Source organism: Misgurnus anguillicaudatus, chromosome 18 (genome assembly GCF_027580225.2).
Source record: "Misgurnus anguillicaudatus chromosome 18, ASM2758022v2, whole genome shotgun sequence".
Classification (NCBI taxonomy): domain Eukaryota; kingdom Metazoa; phylum Chordata; class Actinopteri; order Cypriniformes; family Cobitidae; genus Misgurnus; species Misgurnus anguillicaudatus.
This window is the reverse complement of record NC_073354.2, coordinates 30,662,615-30,685,528: the sequence shown is the minus strand read 5'-3', so window position 1 is coordinate 30,685,528 and position 22,914 is coordinate 30,662,615. Positions and strand designations below refer to the sequence as shown.

Here is a 22,914-nt window from a genome sequence, read left to right as displayed (position 1 = left end):
TTATATATGTATTTGCATGGGTATAGTTCTTATGGTCTTCAAAAAAATGAATGTCAAATAGGTTTAGAATGACATGAGGATGAGTACATGATGAAAAATATTATTAATATATCCATTCAATCTCTTTGTTGTCATTCATGTTTCAACATTTATATGTCAAAACCGGTATTTTTAATATAGTTTCAATGTTCTTGCTGAAGTCCTGGAGGATATTTGACATTTAAAATGAATTTTCATCCATCTCTAGAGTTCTTACTGTATCCTGACTGATTCATATTTTACATATTTATCAATAAAGCTGTTGTGGCAGCTATCACAGTTTGCTTTCTCCACATGCTGGCATCTTACACTACACTCCGTTGACATTTGAGTTCTCAGCTGGGTCTGTTCCCAGATCAGTCTCGATCATCTTTTTGGCCCTCTTTCGCCAGCCGCATTTAAATGCAAAAGAATATTAAAATAGATTATAATCATTAGCACTGGGCTGTATCTTGATGAATTTTATTCAGACGCTCTCTCTACTCCCTCCCCCTGAGCCATCCTTACGAACCAAATTAATGCTCTCCACTTGGTTCCTTGACAATCTCTAGGTGGCAAACAAAGCTCATCCTCAATGGATTGTATAAATGAGGCTAAATTAATTAAATGGGTAAGATAAATTAAATTCAGCTTCAATACTTAAAAAGTAGTGAATGGATGAATCCTATTTTGCATAGTATCTATACTATAGTGTGCAAAATAGGTATCGGCGTCTGCACGTTTATAAGTGTGTCCAAATTGTTTAAAAATGTTTAGAAACACATGCAAATGATAAACTTTATATAAATATTTACTTATTTATGAATGATGCATATTTGAGCAGTGTCAGCTCGTGACTGCTCATCCGAGGGGCGCAAATTCAAAATATGTGTTCGGCGTGTCGTGTGTTGCTTGTGTATTCAAAATATGTGTTTGTTACATCATGTGAACCATGTGCGTCGCGTGTTTTGTCAAGGTGAGTGCCTGCTGCACACGCGTCAAAACCGTTTATGATAAAAGAGACGCTCACTTTCACAAAATACACGCAAGACACTCCCTTAACAGTAAACTCTGATTACGCATGAGATTATGCGAGTATCTGGCAAACACGAGCGTCTCTTTTATCATAAACCCTTTAGACGCATCTGCAGCAGGCACCTATTTTGACAAGACACGTGATGCACATACACGCACTCGAAGTACAGAACACATATTTTGATGAACACATGATAAACTTTCTATATGAATATTTATTTATTTCTGAATTATGCCTACTGAGCGATTATTATAAAAAGAGATTATAATAATTTTTTTTTTGTTTTTTTTATTTGTCTCTTCTGACTGGGTGGGCCAGCGTCAATCTGGCCCCTATGTAGCTTCACCACTGATTCATAGTAATAGGAGTGCTCAATCTTGTTATATCCAATATCTTTGTCTTGGTCAAAGATCAAGAAGCCAGAAATATGAAAGGGCTTTTTGTGAAACTGCATTTTTGAAGCATAGATACAGTCTGACAGCAGTATCATGAACTATATTATGCTAAGGCTGACATTGAAAGTCATTAACATAATGTATGACAAACAACACAAGCACTTTTCAAATGTCCAACATGCGTCATTCAGTGTAAAATGCTGAGATTTGTCTGAACAGAAAGCATTCAGTGAGGTAATGAACGCTGCCATGAAATCGTTCTGACAGTTCTATATAATGTAAATAACCTCATGCATTTTTGGTAACCTCTTACTGGATGAGAATAAATGTTGGCATTCATTACATTGCTTGACAGGCTTTCAGTGAGCCCACACTGTGGATTTGTCTCTCAGGCCGGAGTACAAATAGCAAGGCTCTTGAATTCAAGACTTTATTTTTATTGTAATCCGACAATTCTAAGCTAGTGTGTGTGTTTGCTTAGTATGAATAAGAATATAATTGTTATGTTAATTTCATATTTAGTAAAACATATTTAAATATGTCTGCTTTGCTTTATGTCTTTGAAGGCACATATCATGGCCATTTTTACAAGATGTAATACTGTAAAAGTCTGAGATGTGCCTAGAATGAGTCTGCGAAGTTTAAGCTCAAAATATTTGGATGGGAGCAAAAAGCTGTTTTCATGTGTGTACCTTAAATGCAAATGAGTTACTGCACCTCAGTCCCTTATCAAGAGATAGTGAGGGCTTTCAGTTAAAAATAAATCTGATTCCTGTGAATACAGTCTGAGACAGTCTGCATTGGTGCTACAATGTGCTAACAAGTACATTTAGAAAAGCTTTTGGGTAAAATTAACCACTCAATCGGTGGGCGTGGGCGGGGCTTTATCAGTGTGACATCACATTAACAAGAGAATCAAAACAGCATGTCTAATGGTGCATAATACAGTATGTGCCCTTTAAGTGAAAAGCTTTGTGTTTTCATTGATTTATTTACAGCTTTTAAAAGGTGAAGTTTGTAAATTGGTCTAAAAAAGATAATCTCTCCTTAAAATTAAAGTATGCCAGTGGTAGAGCAAATGTGGCTTTCTTATGACTCTGAAAATAAAATATAGCTGGAATAGGAGAGAGTATTTTAGCATAAAAGGTCTTACACTTGACCTTTAATGTTATACCTTTTTAAAAGATTGTGTTCATTTTGAATGTCCGTGTCATCAAACCATTTCTCATGTTTACTTAACTGAACGTAATGTGCACTTTTATTTTACATTTATTCTCTTTGGAAAAGACCTGTGAAATATTTTCATTAGACATGATGGATGCCACTATGTCTCATTAACATGAATCCTTTCATAATCTTAACTTCTTTTAGATAACCTCAAATTAATCATCATTAAATAGTAGGGATGCACCGAAATAAAAATTCTTGGCCGAACCGAAAAAGAGGAAACCAAGGCCGAAAACCGATACACCAAAAGAAATGATGATGCCAATTATTAGTACCATTGCATTTATGGCTATCACTGTGTACTAACTTTACTAGCGTTGTGACGAATCACAAAACTCACAGTTCGGATCACATTACAGTTTTTGAAGCACGGATCGAATTATTTTTCATATCAGCAAAAAAGGGGTGGGAAAATCTAATAACAAATAAAGAAATTGCAAACATTTATAAAAAAGAACAAAGTTGCACATTAAGGAAGGTCTGAAATTAGCATTAGGTAGAAATCGAATTAAATGAATCATAATACTGTCTTTATTGTATAAGTTAAATATAATTATTATTTTTAGAGCTACAGAAGTGATTTTCTCTTTGTCTTGGGTAGTTTGGTTAACATTAATGACATAGACTTAAGTAGGTTAATTGAGGTTACTGTCTCTTTAAGACCAAATAAGCACAGACTGGTTTCTGACTGTAATATCTATACATACACTTAAGACATAAACACATGTTTTTATTAGAAAAAGAATAGTGTCGAGATCATTTAGTTTGTATGTGCCCTGTCAATAACAGAAAGATTTTATGTTTACTTGCTTTTTGAAATGCGTCTCTTCGTGTATGCACTACTGAGTGCACTTAAATGTGCGAGCGCACAGAGATACATCCACACCGCAGACATATTGCTTCAGACAAGCATGTGCAGGTCGCGGTTTCTGTTTGCGTCATCATTTCGGCCATATTGTTTCGGTGATAAAAGTCTTTCCGAAAATGCTCTTTTGGGCCATTTTCGACCTAAAATTTTCAGTGGCTGAATATTCGGTGCATCCCTATTAAATAGTTTTGTAAACCATTAAACCATGTTGGGTTCAACTCTTCTCATTTAAGCTCATGTGTGCTTTCACCCAAGAAACCAAATCATCTCAAAGTGTCCTGTCATTGTGGACAATGTTAAATTATTCATTTCCGAATTTGCTCTAGCTGGTTTATATTCTTATATTCTTTTATATTATTTTTTCTCGGTTGCTTGCTTGATTTCTTTCTTGCTTTCCCTTCTTCCACAAAATGTTCCATGCTAATGTGTTATAAAAACAATGCCTTTTCATGATCAATGACTCATGGTTCATATGTTTCTCAGCTTTGATATGATCACGATTTCGCACATGCTTTATTAGTTCACCCACTCCAATGTTTGGACATGAGCATACCCAATGTCCACCGCACAAAGAGGAACAACAGGGGTCCTTGAATGAGTCATTCCTTGTTTTTAGTTTTCAAAGATATGTGTGCTTGTATCTTAGCTCCTTGATTGCTTTCAATTATTTATTCAGTTGGCATTTAAATCATCTTTAAAAGTGTTTCAGAATGGTTTATTCACATAATGGTTTATTCACATAATGGTTTATTCAGATAATGGTTTGTTCAGAATGTTAGGAATTCAACTTAAAAAATGAAAAAGAAAGAAAGTATTTACTGGGTTACTGTAAAAAGTGAAAAGTTAGATAAACTTAAAAATGTAAGTTTTTATAACTTAAATATTTCACCTAAGTATTTTTTATTTAAACATATAAGTTGAAAAAAATTATGAATAATAAGTTGATCTTACAAAGTTCCGTGGTATAGTCACGGAATATTTTGCTAATTTATCCGTGTCATTGTCACAGATCTCCGCATTTTTTCTGTGGCCGTACCACAGACTTTCTTTTCCATGTAATTTTCACAGATTGGTTAAACGAGTTTCTGTTACTGTTTTAAAGATCAGATGAGGGGTCCCATACATAGATTCATTCTGGGCCCACAAATTGCTAAATCCTCAACTACGGGTAATATACTTATGCCGCAATAGTTTGCCTGTCTGGAACCGAGCTGACTTAAACCACATCACTGTGTGACACTCCCAAGGGTTTTTTCCCACTAGGAATTCTCCTGGATAAAAAGTCCGGGTTTTTTTCTCCTAGGGGGTTTTTCAACCCGGGGAGTCAGCCTTCATTGGCTTAACTTAGCACCCTCTCCTATACGTTACATTAGTAATACGCTCGCTTATAATGTTGATTCAAATCCTCAGCAAATTATGCTGCTTATACTATCTGTATTATGTTGTTCTGTGTTTTTGCCTGCTTCTATTAATGTAAAGCTGCTTTGAAACAATTACCAATTGTGAAAAGCACTATATAAATAAAATTGAATTGAATTGAATTGAATTCGTTACTCAACTGTTTTGTCCTATTTTCTTACCATTGTCGCTTCGGTTTAGTGTTAGATTTACATAAAATGACATCCCTACCCAAACCCAACTCTTACCCTAAAACCAGGCGATAATGGTTAAAAATTTGACAATATTAAAACATAAATCCGAAAAATAGGATAAACCAATACTTAAAGTGACACACTAACGCAAAAAAAAAAACGAATCTAACCCTAAATCGAAGCGACAATGGTTTGAAAATAGGAAATAGCAGAGTAACCAATCCGTGACAGTGACACGGAAAAGAACCGGAGATTCGTGACAATGACACGGATAAATGAGCAAAATATTCCTTGACAATACCACAGAATTTTTGAGATCATGTTGAGCTGAAAGCTGAAATTCTGTAATTTCTACAGAAAGTTTCAACAGTGTACCATCAACTGCCATTATTTAGGTTCTCCGGAAGGTTCTTTATGGAACCATACAGCCTGACCAAGAACCTTTAGCCAACAAAAACAGCATGGACAGATAAATACAAGCCATCGCAACGGCGAATTTGCCACACCCTTCCCCGATCCATAATACCTTTATTATCAAAGGCTCTTCTTGCCCCGTGAGACACACTATTCCCAGAAGCACTGTTAGCTCAGTCATGAAGCAGCTACAAGCACATAAGAAGAAGAAGAAGGATTGATCCGACTCAAGCCTTGCGGAAAAATCAGCCACCACTGAATTCAGCTAATAAACCGCAAGAGCGAGGGGTTAAAGGGAACCACAAAACACAACCTGCACTGCATGCAAGCGCTTTGCAAAATGCAAATATGGCTAATTATTCTACATTATGCTATTCTGTGAAAGATGCTGTGTTGACAACACTATTAAAACTCTTATCCACAGTTCTCCTCCATTGGGCTATTGTGGACACCTGGGCTTATTGACAGAATTCCCAAAGCAACAGAGGAGATCAGACACCCTACCAATAACATGCATGTTCACAGGAGAAAAAAGGCTTAAGGGTTTTAATAGAAAGGCTGCTGGCTCTTGTATGAGGCTGGGGCCCTGGATCATCATTAATGTGGCCCCTGGGCCCCCCTTTTATGAACTGTAATGTAAATAGCTTTGCGGGGCAGCTGGCCTCAAAGTGACATGTTTACCAACTATTTCTTTATACACGAGTAATTAGATCCATAAATATGAGAGAAAATCCATTAATGGGCCGAACAGCGGATAGAGATTTAATTGGAATAGTTATAAACAACAAAGTGGCTCGACCAAACGCTGAAAATCTTGGACAGCAAGACGGCAGTACAGATATTTAGTTATTTCAGAGAAGCATTTCAGCCATAAAAACATAACCAAACATTTCGACTACTACAGTATATTAAAACGTCATATTACAAGACAGATAGCTATACAATCTCATTCAATGCTAAAATGGACAATTTACACAAATCGTTATTGAATTCTATATTAATGCTGCAAGTTACTACCATTTATTTTTCTGACCCTGTCTCATAATCTAAAGTTTGTTTTATTATTGATTTCGATCTTTTTTTAAATTTCAATCAATATTAAAGATATCAAGGTTATATTTTCACAGAATGTTCTTTATATTATGTAGGATCACAAAAGAAAATACTTTAGCTGGGTTTTCACAGGCAGGGTCACATTTCTTTATTTAGGCAGATGCTGTGGTCCAATGCAAATGATTTTAGCCTTTAATTGGAATTGAACCCATGACCTTAGCATCGTTAGCCCACATGCTTCACCAGCTACAGGAACATTGCTTTAAGCTATTAAAATGGTAAACAGTTAGTTCATTAGCCTAACTATAGCCTGTTTATGATTGTTTATTGCCATCTACCATGAAATTATTATGAAAAAATATCATTATTCACATAAACTATTTCACCGTGATTAAGAAGGTTTTTAACTTAGTTTCACAACAACCCTTAACCGTGGTAAATTGACAATGCAGGCTAGCAGGACGCAAAGCAAAACCCATCACTTAATAGATGCCCGTGCAACCGTTTCTCCTAATGATATTTTCCCTTTCTTATGTGCACATAATGTCTTCTTATGATTATTACTTGGCAGGAGAAACATCCATTAGCGATTGGCCGCCTTGGCACACGGACACACACACTATCTCCTTTTCAGTCGCTGATTTATTCTCCCGTTGGCGAAGCCGAATCTCATTCTCTAAACCTTTTGCTTTCCCTCTTGGCTGCTTAGCCCGTCTCTCTCGCTCGCTCAATCTCGGTTTCTCCCCATTTATATAAGTCTAGCGGCGCGAGGGGACACGAGCCGCCTTTAATCAGAGAGACAAAAGCTAATCAATCAGCTGGGGCAGGTTGAATAGAGAGCTTCACGGCGCATTCAGACGAGCCTGGACGGGTTGTAGCGTTCCCAGTGTTTCCACTACAGAGCATTAAGTACAGAATGAGCTCAGACTAATGAAGGAAGCTCCCGTGCAGCTCCGCATCTTGGCCTGCCTCCATTGTCCGTCGGTAATTCAATTCCATCTGCTGCTACCGTTAGTGATTTTAATGACGCTCTGCAGAGATGAGACGGCAAAAATAACCAAGAGACCGCCGAATTGAATGTGTAATTAAACTATGACACGCAAGCAGGGGGTTTTGAGGTATTTAAAGAGTAAGTGTAAACTGTTAATGTGCGTATGAACGACAGCTATGTGAATTTAAACTGCAGTCTAATTGACTAGATTAAGCTTGCAAATGTGCAGATCTTATTAAACCCTGCAACAGTGGGTATAAATGCTTGTTTTGTGTGTTACGTTGGTCTAACAAATGTTTTGGACAGAACCAACTTGGGTTGTAACCTAAACATGGATTAACACAACCCAGCATTTGGGTTAAAACAGCCCAGCACAGGTTTATTGGTAACCCAGCAGTTGGTTCTGTCTAATATTTACACAACTATGGGTTAAACCAACCCAATATTTATTGCGTGTATCAAGCAAACCCATTTAATTTAAACCTAATTTAAACCCATTTAACCCATGGTTGGGTAAATATTAGACAGATTCAACTGTTAGGTTATAATACTGCATTCGGTACACATGGTATTAAAAAAAACTTATTCAGTAGGGATACGTGTATCGTTACACCCCTAACAAATACTTTGGAAGTGAATGGTACCGTCAACTGTGTCCTTACCATCATTTATCAAAATATCTTATTTTGTGTTCAACAAAAATAAAAATCATACACTGCAAAAATGATTTTCAAGAAAAAATATCTTAGTATTTTTGTCCTGTTTTCAGGAAAAATATCTAAAAAATCTTAAATTAAGATGCTTTTTCTTGGTGAGCATTGAGCAAAACGACTGAAGAAAATAAGTGTAGTTTTTAGACTCAAAATATCACATTTAAGCTTATTTTGTGCATAAAATAAGCAAAAAAAATCTGCCAATAGGGTAAGCAAATTTTTCTTGAATTTACTGTTTAAGAAAAATGTTCAAGATTTTTTTGCTTACCCCATTGGCAGGTTTTTTTGCTTGCACACTGCAAAAAATCATTTTCAAGAAAAACATTCTTAGTATTTTCTTTGCTCGTTTTGCTCATCAAGAAAATTCATCTTAATTTAAGAATTCTTAGATATTTTTACTGAAAACAAGACAAAAATACTAAGAAATATTTTTCTTGAAAATCATTTTTTGCAGTGTGCAAGCAAAAAAATCTGCCAATGGGGCAAGCAAAAAATCTTCAACATTTTTCTCAAACACTAAATTCAAGAAAAATTTGCTTACCCCATTGGCATAATTTATTTTTGCTTGTTTTATGCACAAAATCACTTAAATTTGATATTTTTGGTCTAAAAACTAGACTTATTTTCTTCAGGTGTTTTGCTTATCAAGAAAAGGCATCTTATTTTTACTAAAAACAAGACAAAAATACCAGGAAAATGTTTTCTTGAAAATCATTTTTTGGAGTGTACAGTAAATGATGACAGAATTTTTATTTTCGGGTGCACTGCAAAAAATGATTTTCAAGAAAAAAAAATCTTAGTATTTTTGTCTTGTTTTCAGTAAAAATATCTAAAAAATCTTAAATTAAGATGCTTTTTCTTGGTGAGCAAAATGACTGAAGAGAATAAGTCTAGTTTTTAGACTCAAAATATCAAATTTAAGTGATTTTGTGCATAAAATAAGCAAAAAAATCTGCCAATGGGGTAAGCAAATTTTTCTTGAACTTTTCTTGAAAAAAGATTTTTTTTGCTTACCCCATTGGCAGATTTTTTTGCTTGTTTTATGCACAAAATCATGTAAATTTGATATTTTTGCTCTAAAAACTAGACAAGAAATATTTTTCTTGAAAATAATTTTTTGCAGTGTGAACACTGCAAAAAATAAATTTCTTACTTAGTATTTTAGGTATTTTCAGCAAAAATACCTAAAAATTCTTAAATCAAGATGTATTTTCTTGATGAGCAAAATGACCTAGGAAAATAAGTCTAGTTTTCAGACAAAAAATATATAAAATTTAAGCAAATTTGTGCTTAAAATAAGCAAAAACAAAATCTGTCAATGAAATTAAGAAAAAAATTCTTGAATTAATTGTTTATAAAAAAAAGTTAACTTATTTCAAGAAAAAAAATTCTTATTCCATAGTTTTAAGCACTAATTTACTTAAAGTTTATATTTTTTTTGTCTAAAAACTAGACTTATTTTTCTAAGTCATTTTGTTCATCAAGAAAATGCATCTTCATTTTTAGATATTTTAGATATTTACTAAAAACAATACAAAAATTCTAAGTTAGAAAGTCATTTTCTGCAGTGAACTATTCCTTTAATTAATTAAAAATAATAAATTAGACAGAGAAATGCTTCATAAAGACATGAAGGGCATTAGTGTTTACAGCAGACGTGCTTGCCAGATGTACGCTAACATAAGCTCAAACGAAACGCCCAGACAAAAGAAGGCCCGCCCCTTGGGGAGATGTGTTTGGTAAGGGTCACAAGCTGGTCATCGCTGGGCAGAACTGGACATGAGCCACAGATTAATAGACTCTGAAGCATTGTCTGGTGATAATAAATTTCCAGCATGAGCCATCAATAACACCGAGGTTATTACCTGGCATTGTTTTCTCAGCCGAACTGTGAATATAGCAATCTCAGTCTGCATCTCGGGCCATTTGATATTCATGCCTCTTATTGAATCCTCTGAAGCATCTATTGATGTTCCCTTGAGTAGATGCTTGTTAAATGACGCTTTTGAGGTCTCGATAACGTTCATGTGCTCAGCGGTCGGTTTTAACCTTCATGCACTTTACATTTATGCATTTGGCAGATGCTTTTATCCGAAGTGATTTACAGTCCATTCACGGTATGCATTACAGCCGTGCCTTATACGGTATGTGTTTCTTGGGATTCAAACCCATGACCTATACGCTGATATCTCAATGCATTACCAACTACTTGGCTAGCCTCTTTTATATCACAGGGCAAAACGATTGATTCAACCGCTGCCTGTTTTGTTTCATTTCCAGGAAAGACCTTGAGGGTTGAGGTTGTTAAATGCTGGTGAATACAGCTGGAAGTACGGATGCCATTAGCATTAGCTTCATGAGGCTGACAGTTTGTAGCACCTTTGGGGATAAAATCGTGACCCCCATCTTGCTCTGCTTTAAAAGTACCATGGCTTGTGGTATTGACACGAGTGTCATGTCCAATCACTGTTTGTGGCTGGAGCACGCAGAGCTGCGAGGCCGGACTTGCCAGCTTTAATTTCCAAGTCATCTCTTGTTCGACACCACAGAGCCCAACGTCTCTAATTAATCGCCTGTATGACAGGGGTTTTCCTCTGGCTGCCCGCTAGAAGTGTGCAACTTTACATGCATCCTGACAGACCGCCATCTTACCCTGCCTTTTGTATTACATCCTTAATGTTTTCATAGGGTGAAATAATACAGTGAAGATTAACTTTATGCAATCCTTATGCAAATAAATCCTCATACACTGTTGGAAAAAAATGGTACCCTTTCAAAAAGTACACTTTTGCATCACATATTTATAGCAAATATAAACACATCTGTTCCTAAATGGTGCACATTAGGACCTTTTTAAAGGCTACTGCCACAGTGATAGACCATTTTTTGACCCTTTTGTTCGACCGTGTATGCCAGTGTGGTGTTGTCATTTCTTCCTTCGGATTAAAAAGCTGTATCCTTTTCTTTTTGTTTCATCTTTAGATCAGCATCTTGGAACGACAGATATTTGATTTCCTCGGATATCAGTGGGCTCCAATACTCACAAACTTCATCCACATCATTACAGTGATCCTCGGCCTCTTTGGGACGGTACAGTTCAGACCACGATATGTGACCGGGGTGAGTTTCAACATGTTAATGTAAGATATTCAGCAGGTTCAACATTGATTTTCCACCGTGGCTTATGTTGTCAGTTTACTTTTTCATTTTAGTCATTTTTAGACATTTTGCACATTATTAAAAATTATTATTTGATTAATTCTTTGAATCATTAAAGGCGGAGTCCACGATGTTTGAAAGCCAATGTTGATATTTGAAATCACCTAAACAAACACGCCCCTACCCCAATAGAATCTGGACCTTCTGTTGATAGACCCGCCCCACACATACGCAACCCGGCAAGGATGTCGGTTATGACACGCTCCTTACTGCTGATTGGCTATAAGTGTGTTTTGGTAGTCGGCCCGTCTCCTTTTCCAAAGCGTTTTTCAAACATCGTGGACTCCGCCTTTAAGACCTGAAATAAGTATTGAAATATAGGATTAAGTGAACGTAAACAAAATACATAAAATATGTTTTTATTTGGTGTAAAAACCTTGTTACAAGCGAAACAAATGTTTTTGTATAAGTCCACTTATCAGTGAGATGCAAGTTTTAACTAATATATGTGATCTATATGTGACCCTGGACCACAAAACCAGTCATAAGTAGCACGGGTATATTTGTAGCAATCAGTGTTGGATGTAACTAGTTATTAAGTAATTAGTTACTGTAATTTAATGACTTTTTCCTTGAAAACCTTGAAAAAGAAAAGTAAGGGATTATATATAATTATTATAATACAAAAGTATATATAATACAAAAGTGAAACTTGACCTCACAAAGTTCCATGGGATAGTCACAGAATTTTTTTGCTCATTTTTCCATGGCATTCTCATGGATCTCCGCATTTTTCTGTTTTGTCCTATTTTCTTACCATTGTTGCTTTGGTTTAGGGTTAGATTTACATAAAATGACATCCTTACCCGAACCCAACTCAAACCCCACCGTCAGGCAACAATTGTTTAAAGTTTAGAAAAAATAAAAGAATAAAGCAGAAAAAATACTATAAAGCAATACTTAAAGTGGCATACTAATGCAAACACCAAATCTAACCCTAAACCGAAGCGACAATGGTTTGAAAATAGGAAAAAGCTGTTAAGTAACTACTATCTGGGAGAACTCCACGGAAAAAGACAGTCCGTGGTAGGGCCACGGAAAAATGTGGAGAAAAAGTTTTTTGCCTTTGTAAAGAGGATGCAGACAAAGCGGGATCCATTTGCGGATGTTTATAAGGTTATAAGGGTAATCCAGAAACAATAAACGGGTAAACAGGCAATGGTCATAAACAGGCAAACAATACACTCTCAGATAAACGCTTGGTATGCAGGGTAAATGATTAGAGAAGCAGAGGGTGGCGCCATGTCAGAACTCCGGAGAGGGCTTCCTCTGGTGGCGTGGTGGTATGGAAGTTACAGCCTTCCAGAAAATGTTTTTCTTTAAAGGAATATTCCATTTTCTTAAAAGAAAAATCCAGATAATTTACTTACCACCATGTCATCCAAAATGTTGATGTCTTTCTTTGTTCAGTCCAGAAGAAATTATGTTTTTTGAGGAAAACATTGCAGGATTTTTCTCATTTTAATGGACTTTAATAGACACCAAGAATTAATACTTAAAGGAACAGTATGTAGGATTGTGGCCAAAACTGGTATTGCAATCACAAACCTTGTGGCTAAAACTGGTACTGCAATCACACAACTAGTGGCCAATATGCAAAATGACAACATAAACATCAGTTGAGGGCTGCAACTCCACTTTTTAAATGACAATATCCTGGCCAGACCACTGTTGTCGGTGTTATAAGTATTTGAAATGAAAATGATTTCTTAATGTCTAGTGACATATCAGGGCCATTTTATGATTAATTGATGTACATTTCTTACATACTGTTCCTTTAACTCAACACTTTCAAAGGACTTTAAACAATCCCAAACGAGGCATAAGGGTCTTATCTAGCAAAACGATTGTCATTTTTGACAATAAAAAAAAAATATATATACTTTTAAACCACAACTTTTCGTCTAGGTCCGGTCCAGCGCGACCTAACGTAAATGCGTAGTGATGTACTAGGGAGGTCACGTGTTACATATATAAAACACACATTTGCAGACCATTTTAAACAATAAACTGACACAAAGACATTAATTAGTATCAGTTGACATACAACAACGTCGGAACGGTCCTCTTTCAAGATGCTTGTAAACACTGGGGCGGAGTTTCGCATTCGTCCTCTGTGACCTCTTGACGTCATGACGTATTGCGTGGGGTCAGCTGGCGCATCACGACCGGATCTACATGACAAGAAGTTGTGCTTTAAAAGTGTATATTTGTTATTTTTATTGTCATAAATGACAATCGTTTTGCTAGATAAGACCCTTATGCCTTGTTTGGGATTGTTTATAGTCCTTTGAAACTCCGTTGAAAAAAACTGTTAAGTGTTGAGTTAAGTATTAAATGTTGGGCTCTATTAAAGTGCATTAAAATTAGAAAAATCCTGCAATGTTTTCCTCAAAAAACATAATTTCTTCTCGACTGAACAAAGAAAGACATCAACATTTTGGATGACATGGTGGTGAGTAAATTATCTGGATTTTTCTTTTAAGAAAATGGACTAATCCTTTAAAGTCGCAATGAAATTGAAATGAAAAACTATATATATATATTTTTAAATATTGTGGTATTATTAACAAATGACTTATCTGTGAGTTTCATTATTTGTAAAAAAATTGTGTGTGCTCATAATCTTTAATCAAAAATGCAAATCTCCTCCCCTCCTCAAAACGCTCTCTTCACTTCCGGTCATATGGTATAGCAGGTGGGCGGGGTCCGGGAAAAGATTGCAGCAATTAGCAACACGACCCAACTTCAAACGATCCAATGAGATCTCAATGGACAAATTCATATCCAGCCCTGCCTTATTTCATTTCAGAAGCCGTTTCATTCGGATATACGTCACCACGGGAAAAATAAGGCAATGGCTACTTACATTTCATGGCGACTTTAAATATATAAAAATACAATATAAATGAAAGAACAGACACTCCGAAAAAAATTATATTTTTTTAAACCATAGATGAAAAAATGCCACTGTATTTCTGTATGATATTTCTATAAAGGCTTTCAAAATTAGAAATCATCAAACTCTGTCCCACCTTAAAATGCACTACATGTTCTCACTCCCCTTATTTCTAGCCCCATTTGTGCCACATTGAAATAAACAACGCTCAATTTTTCAGTGTGTTGGCAGTGGCCAGCCAGAGAAAAGTAGTCTTCTACAGAGATAAATTGCTGATATTCGAACATTACTCTTGCTTATATCCGTTTTGGGGATGCTGTCAGGGCAGATAAATTTTTATTCTAATTCAACTTGGCACATTCCAGTGGTTGGCAAAGGACCAAATGAGGTTCCACTACATGCCCACATCTTCTGTATCTAATGTCCTGACATCATGTCAAATTACAAAATGGCAAAATTCCTTATGTAGTTAAACCTCAGTGGTCTTGTGCTCTCAACTTGCAGTTCTCAGGTGAAACGATCAGGCTAACTTTTTAAAAATACCTTTATCCTCATGGATCAAATCAGAATGTGTATTAAAAATATTAAAGTGGATTATGAATCTAAATTGAAAGCAATGGTTTCATCTAGACCTTTTTCCACCCCCAGACGTGGAGTAGTCCACCATGTTATACAAGCAGGAGATATGTCAACCACGCTTTAGTTAGAAGACAGGCGTGATGTGTTGATCTTTGGCCCCAGCCTGAGGCACAAATATAAAAATGCATGTCTGTAAACCACGCAGCTGTTCAAGGTCAGGGTAAATGAATTGTTACAATGATGTCCAGTTAAGTCTAAAATTATTATTACTGAGCTACAGGTACTGAGGCAAATCATTCTTGTCTACTGTAAGACTCTCAAGAAACCAGGTGAGGATTGTTTGCACGATGGCTTGAATAAGATGTAGAGTGAGGAGTTTTCTTTAAAGATGAAAGGAAGATAGGGTCTCCACAAACAAAATTATGATTGAAAAATAATTGAAAGAACAAAATTGTGGAAAAAGATCTGGGCCGAAAAAATGGATTGTTCATAAAGTAAAAAGTCACATATTGGTTTTGTATTTCCATTTTGATAATATCATGTAACAAATGAGAAACCAATAAATTAAACGACACGAAACGATTCGCCATATACAGGGAGTGTAGAATTATTAGGCAAATTAGTATTTTGACCACATCATCCTCTTTATGCATGTTGTCTTACTCCAAGCTGTATAGGCTGGAAAGCCTACTACCAATTAAGCATATTAGGTGATGTGCATCTATGTAATGAGAAGGGGTGTGGTCTAATGACATCAACACCCTATATGAGGTGTGCATAATTATTAGGCAACTTCCTTTCCTTTGGCAAAATGGGTCAAAAGAAGGACTTGACAGGCTCAGAAAAGTCAAAAATAGTGAGATATCTTGCAGAGGGATGCAGCAGTCTTAAAATTGCAAAGCTTCTGAAGCATGATCATCGAAAAATCAAGCGTTTCCTTCAAAATAGTCAACAGGGTCGCAAGAAGCTTGTGGAAAAACCAAGGCGCAAAATAACTGCCCGTGAACTGAGAAAAGTCAAGCGTGCAGCTGCCAAGATGCCACTTGCCACCAGTTTGGCCATATTTCAGAGCTCCAACATCACTGGAGTCCCCAAAAGCACAAGGTGTGCAATACTCAGAGACATGGCCAAGGTAAGAAAGGCAGAAAGTCGACCACCATTGAACAAGACACACAAGCTGAAACGTCAAGACTGGGCCAAGAAATATCTCAAGATTTTTCTAAGGTTTTATGGACTGATGAAATGAGAGTGAGTCTTGATGGGCCAGATGGATGGGCCCGTGGCTGGATTGGTAAAGGGCAGAGAGCTCTAGTCCGACTCAGACGCCAGCAAGGTGGAGGTGGAGTACTGGTTTGGTCTGGTATCATCAAAGATGAGCTTGTGGGGCCTTTTCGGGTTGAGGATGGAGTCAAGCTCAACTCCCAGTCCTACTGCCAGTTTCTGGAAGACACCTTCTTCAAGCAGTGGTACAGGAAGAAGTCTGCATCCTTCAAGAAAAACATGATTTTCATGCAGGACAATGCTCCATCACACGTCTCCAAGTACTCCACAGCGTGGCTGGCAAGAAAGGGTATAAAAGAAGAAAATCTAATGATATGGCCTCCTTGTTCACCTGATCTGAACCCCATTGAGAACCTGTGGTCCATCATCAAATGTGAGATTTACAAGGAGGGAAAACAGTACACCTCTCTGAACAGTGTCTGGGAGGCTATGGTTGCTGCTGCACGCAATGTTGATGGTGAACAGATCAAAACACTGACAGAATCCATGGATGGCAGGCTTTTGAGTGTCCTTGCAAAGAAAGGTGGCTATATTGGTCACTGATTTGTTTTTGTTTGGTTTTTGAATGTCAGAAATGTATATTTGTGAATGTTGAGATGTTATATTGGTTTCACTGCTAAAAATAAATAATTGAAATGGGTATATATTTGTTAAGTTGCCTAATAATTACGCACAGTAATAGTCACCTGCACACACAGATATCCCCCTAAAATAGCTAAAACTACTTCCAAAAATATTCAGCTTTGATATTAATGAGTTTTTTGGGTTCATTGAGAACATGGTTGTTGTTCAATAATAAAATTAATCCTCAAAAATACAACTTGCCTAATAATTCTGCACTCCCTGTAGACCGTTTCAGCAGTAACAACATAAACAAGCGGCTGTCGCGGTCCGCACGTAACTTCCGTTATACCACGGGTCTGTTGAATGCTGCATTCTGATTGGCTGAGAAATGTTCTATGGGTGTTGATTATTTTTCTGTAAACCGCACACCTAACTTTTCAAATGTCTTAAAAATAGGCACCAGAGCAATGTTTGTGGTAACCGTGGTATAAGCGGAATAATTGACTCCGGTCCTTTGAATTATTTGAAAATAATGCACACCTGCGCTTCGCGTCGTGCCGCATTTCCACCTTGGTGTGCATTATTTTCTTATAATTCAATGGCCCATCGTCAATTATTCCTTACGTAAACTCCGCTAAGAATAAATAATAACAAAGTTCTTTAAACGTAGTTTATTTATATAACAAGCAAAAAAAAAAAACACATAGATTACCTAGGAAACCAAAACATTTGTTATTTTCGACGAGGCATTTGTTCAGGAGATCAGTTTAGCAACTAGTCAGACCATTAAAAAAACAAAACCGGAAGTAAAGTTTGGATCCAGACGTGTATCACGTGCGTCCGATGAAACCGTCTATAAGTGAATGGGAAGGACTGGCGTATCATATGCACACAAAAGCGGAATTTGGCGTATCTATAATCACACTGCGTGTCATTTGTACGCATCTTGGTGAGAATGCAATGAACAATGAACACCATAAATGATACAAAACACTAAGAAACTATTTAAACAAAATGTGCCTTAAACCCTTAAACTGTTAAGCGCCGCTGTCCCGAATACGGGACACCTAAGTTTGCATTAATATTGTAGATGTAAATTTTAATCCATCACTACAAACTTTATATTGTTGGAAAGGTCTAAGCCTCCAGAATAGAGATTTCAACAGTGTTTTATAAAATAACTTATGTAGGGAGAGTAATTGATTCATTTATGAAGAGAGTGTGCCTCAAAACATTTATTTTCTGCTAAATGTCACTGTCCCACCAGCAGGACGACTACATTTACTTCAATGTTTGCATATGAATTCTTATCTAATCATGACAAACTGTATATTGTTTGAAAGCTCCAAGAGTGTAGATTTAACTCAATAGGGTCGGGTGACGCTTAAAAGGTTAAAGGTCAATTTTTTCCTGCGTTTTGAAGCTATGGTTGTGTTTACAGTGCGCAATATAACGTGTTCATGTTTCTTGTGTAAAAAATGCAATATTTTTCACACAATTTACTTATCTCTACATCGCTGTTTTCACTGTCCTCAAAACGGGCTGATGTCTTTCTTGTCCTATGAAGACCCTCCTTCAGAAATACGTAACAAGTTCTGATTGTGTGGTTTGTTTAGTGTGTTGTGATTCGGCAACAGCTTAGCTTAGCTTAGCCAGAGCCATCTGAGCTTAGCTGGCGACTGATATATTCCTGTGGACGGAGTTTAGTCAAAAACTCTTGCTTTGACGTCATTCAACCGGGAAGTAGAGGGCTGTAGTCCAAACCGGCCGTTCGCTGTAGGCTTTGAAACAAGAATTCTATTAAAGAAAATATATTGCTTGGCATTGAACTTTGAGCTTTTATCATTGTGCAGGTATTATTTAAACTCTTAACAGCAACATTACACACTTACACACTAAAGTTTGAATAATGGGATCAAGAAAAAACAGACCTTTAAAAAATGTTAAAGGAATATTCCATTTTCTTAAAAGAAAAATCCAGATGGTTTGCTCACCACCATGTCGTCCAGGGTGTTGATGTCTTTCTTTGTTCGGTCGAGAAGAAATTGTTTTTTGAGGGAAACATTGCAGGATTTTTCTCATTTTGGTGGACTTTAATAGATACCAACAATTAATACTTAACTCAACACTTAACAGTTTTTTTCAACGGAGTTTCAAAGGACTATAAACAATCCTAAACGAAGCATAAGGGTCTTATCTAGCAAAACGATTGTCATTTTTGACAATAAAAATAACAAATATCCACTTTTAAAGCACAACTTCTCGTTTAGATCCGGTCGTCATGCGCTAGCGTGACCCGACGCAATACGTCATGATGTCAAGAGGTCACAGAGGTCGAACGCAAAACTCCGCCCCAGTGTTTACAAATGTGGTGAAAGAGGACCGTTCCTACGTTGTTGTATGTCAACTGATACTAATTAATGTCTTTGTGTCAGTTTATTGTTTAAAATGGTCCGCAAATGTGCGTTTTATATATGTAACACGTGACCTCCCTACGTCACTACGCATTTTCGTTAGGTCGCACTGGACCTGACCTAAACGAAAAGTTGTGCTTTAAAAGTGTATATTTGTTATTTTTCTTGTCAAAAATGACAATTGTTTTGCTAGATAAGACCCTAATGCCTCGTTTGGGATCGTTTATAGACCTTTGAAACTCCGTTGAAAAAAACTGTTAAGTGTTGAGTTAAGTATTAATTGTTGATGTCTATTAAAGTCCATTAAAATGAAAAAAAATCCTGCAATGTTTCCCTTTAAAAAAAACATAATTTCTTCTCGACTGAAAAAAGAAAGACATCAACATTTTGGATGACATTGTGGTGAGTAAATTATCTGGATTTTTCTTTTAAGAAAATGGAATATTCCTTTAACTAAATCTAAAAAATTTTTTTAAAAGTGGAATATGATTTTGCTTTGGAAAAACCCTAACACTGAGACAACACTTAGCTTAGATAGATGTTAAATTATCTAAAGGTCTGCTTCAGAGTTTTCATGCGTAGGCTACCGGTTATATTTTAATCAGTATAAACCTTCTATCAGCCAGTAATGCTTGTGAACGAATACAACGACCTCATCCTTTAACAAATTTGTTAAACTTAATGTGGGCTTGTTGCATTTCCCAATGGTCCAAAACGCAACCTTCATTTATTTAACCAAAATTTACTTAAATATCCCCTGCGTCGGTTGCGGGTTTGGCGGAAAATTCGTCTCATTCTTTTTTAATCGCATCCTGCTGTTTCCATGAGCATTAGCTCATGAACCAGGGTGCGAGCCACCTTCACAAACTCCCACACAGGGTTTTATGAATTGAAATATGGCATCTCCAAGCTCCGCTCCTTTGGCAGATTCCTGATCTCTGGAGGCAGAATGTTTAAAGAAACACATCGGTGAATTAATTATGGAGAAAATCTCCCACTTGCGCTTTAGCGGGCCAATTAATCACACATATGCAAATGTTGGGTCCGAGGGTTGCGCCGGCTCTTTCAAACATCCGCTTCTTGTCTCCTTTACAGTATGCAGTGTGGTTGGTGCTGTGGATCGCCTGGAACGTCTTTATCATCTGCTTCTATCTGGAAGTGGGTGACCTTTCAAAGGTAATGCTTGATTTTGTACTTGCTTTGCTGTGCATAAATCTTCAGCTTGGGTGTCTGTGTTTTATACTTTTTTAATTAAGGTGTCATGAGATCAGGAACGATGATCTTTTGTTAGAGAAGTCACAGATGGGTCTGAAATGTCATTTATACAGTAGCAGTGCTTGGATGGAGAGATTTACACGGTTGTGGCCTAACAGTGGTTCTGTTGGTGTTTATTGCTTATGGGATTAGCGATTTGATACCGAATGTCAAATATTCTAAGGCTGTTTTGTGCATCATGCAGCTTGTTGAGAAAAGGTGTGATATTGCTTTCTGTGCAGTCTGACCTACAGTTTTGTCATGTGGAAAACAAACCGAATAAAAAGGAGAAAAATCCTAGGAACCGGTGATTTCGCTTCTTTGACCCCTTTTACCTAACAACCATCCAGAACAAATTGCAAATGCCACAACATCTTAGCACGGTTTTGGTTTAAGCGGCAGTCTCTAAAATTTAGTTTTTAATGATGATGTAGATCTGTAAAGAATACACTGTAAAAAAAACTTTGCTGCCTTAAAATTTTTTGTTAAATCAACTCAGATTTACAAGTCATGTCAACAGAAATTAGTTGTCACAACTTATAAAATATAGTTGAGAAAAGTCAACTTAAATTTATAAGTTATAACAACTCACTTGTAGTTATAACAACTCATCTCTAGTCAAGATAAATAATAATAAGTTGAAATGACTTGTAAATCTGAGTTGATTCAACAAAAAATTTTAAGGCAGCAAAGTATTTTTTACAGTGTATTTTTCGGCTGTATATCCACTGCCTGTCTTTTTTATGTATCCTAATAATATTTTAATAGTCAATCTTCTGCTCCTGTAAAAAAAAATGAGTAAATATTTAATTAAAATGTCAAATATTGTACCCAATTAAATGGCAAATCAGCCATGAAATGTAATTACCAGATTCATGAAGCACTGTATATGTGTTACATTTTTATCTTCAAAGTGCTTTAAAGTCCACATTTGCAAATTATTTTAATTTAATATGGGTTGTAATTTAACCTATGCTGGGGGGTTTCAATTCAAAATGATGTGATGTTTTAACCCATTGTTGGATCAAATACAAGGGGCAACCTTTGGGTCTCTACCATGAAGCCAACACGGAAGTGACTTAAACTACAATTCATCGACTGGGCACTAAAGACCGCCTCCAAAAGGGAGTCAATTGCCATAGACCCCCTTGTTAAAATGCCCAACTATACAGCAGAAATAAATATGTTTACAGCCTGGTACAAAAAGTGTTTTTGGTCTATATTGCAAATTTTGCCCTTCATGACAACTGTGAGGGAGGTGAATTTTTTTGTAACTCATCCATTTAAATCATATTAAGCCTTAAAGTTTTGCATAATTTAGGGTGTGGCCACTTGAGTGACAGGTGAACTGCCATTGCTGTCACTATCACTATCGTCAAGCTAGGCGAGAGTGGTCTCAGGAACCAGGTACCTCAGCTGCACCCACGTCCCACCTATTTGCCCATTTTTGGTTATCCACGAGTAATGCGCGCTGCTAACATGACGACTGGCAGGCTCTGCCTACTGTTGGCTTTTAAAATGGATTTGTACCTTTTTGACCCAACGCTGGGTTAAAAACAACTCAGCATTTTTTAAGTGTAATATGGGAGCGTTTTTATATAGACGGTTTCAGCAGTAACAACATAAACAAGCGGCTGTCGCGATCCGCACGTAGCTTCCGGTAAACTCCGCTAAGAATAAATAACAACAAATTTCTTTAAACGTAGTTTATTTATATAACAAGCACAAAAAACAACACATAGATTACATAGGAAACAAAAACATTTGTTATTTTCGACGAGGCATTTGTTCAAGAGATCAGTTCAGCAACTAGTCAGACCATTAAAAAAAAAGGAAACCGGAAGTAAGGTTCGGATCCAGACATGTATCACGTGCGTCCGATGAAACCGTCTATACTATACTAAGGTTGTCATGAATTCCCGCTTTTATAATCGGGTCAATTTTGAAAATTGAGTGACTTGTACAGTAACTAGAGTTGATATGGAAATCATTACAAGGTAAAGTATTTGCCAGATATTGTTGTCTCTCTATGTATCAATAACAATGTAAAAGAGTCAGAATCAAAACCATTGTTTCTTATAAGGTGGACAAACAAAGTAGAGTATCACCGATGATAAAAACACACTATGGCAGAAGCCAATACCTTCACTCCATTTCTTTGGCAGAGACCTGTAATGGAGATTGATTCTTTAATCTTTAAATCACCTAGAAATGTCTGGCCGTCACTTTGGTCTTCTGGTTGATGTGTCATTAATGCGCAATCCTATCAAGAATCTCAGGTGACAGACTGAATATTTCACTGGTCTGTTAGTGCTGCGCTACAGTAGGTATGATGTCAAAAATATAAGAACGATCACCTGATGTAGCTATCGTTGCTCTGTTATAGGGTGGTTTAGG

General features: G+C 36.5%; 1 protein-coding gene across 2 annotated transcripts in view; it reads left to right on the top strand.

Moving 5' to 3' along the window:
• nkain2 (sodium/potassium transporting ATPase interacting 2) overlaps positions 1-22,914 on the top strand; it is a 235,751-nt gene that overhangs the window by 64,297 nt on the left and 148,540 nt on the right. For both annotated transcript variants that reach the window (XR_008639129.2, XM_055185591.2), the window contains exons 2-3: positions 11,290-11,427; positions 20,359-20,439. Coding sequence is in view for 1 of the 2 variants with exons in the window: in XM_055185591.2 (XP_055041566.1) it covers positions 11,290-11,427; positions 20,359-20,439 (219 nt within the window). In the remaining variant the exon portion in view is untranslated. The remainder of the gene's footprint in view (positions 1-11,289; positions 11,428-20,358; positions 20,440-22,914) is intronic.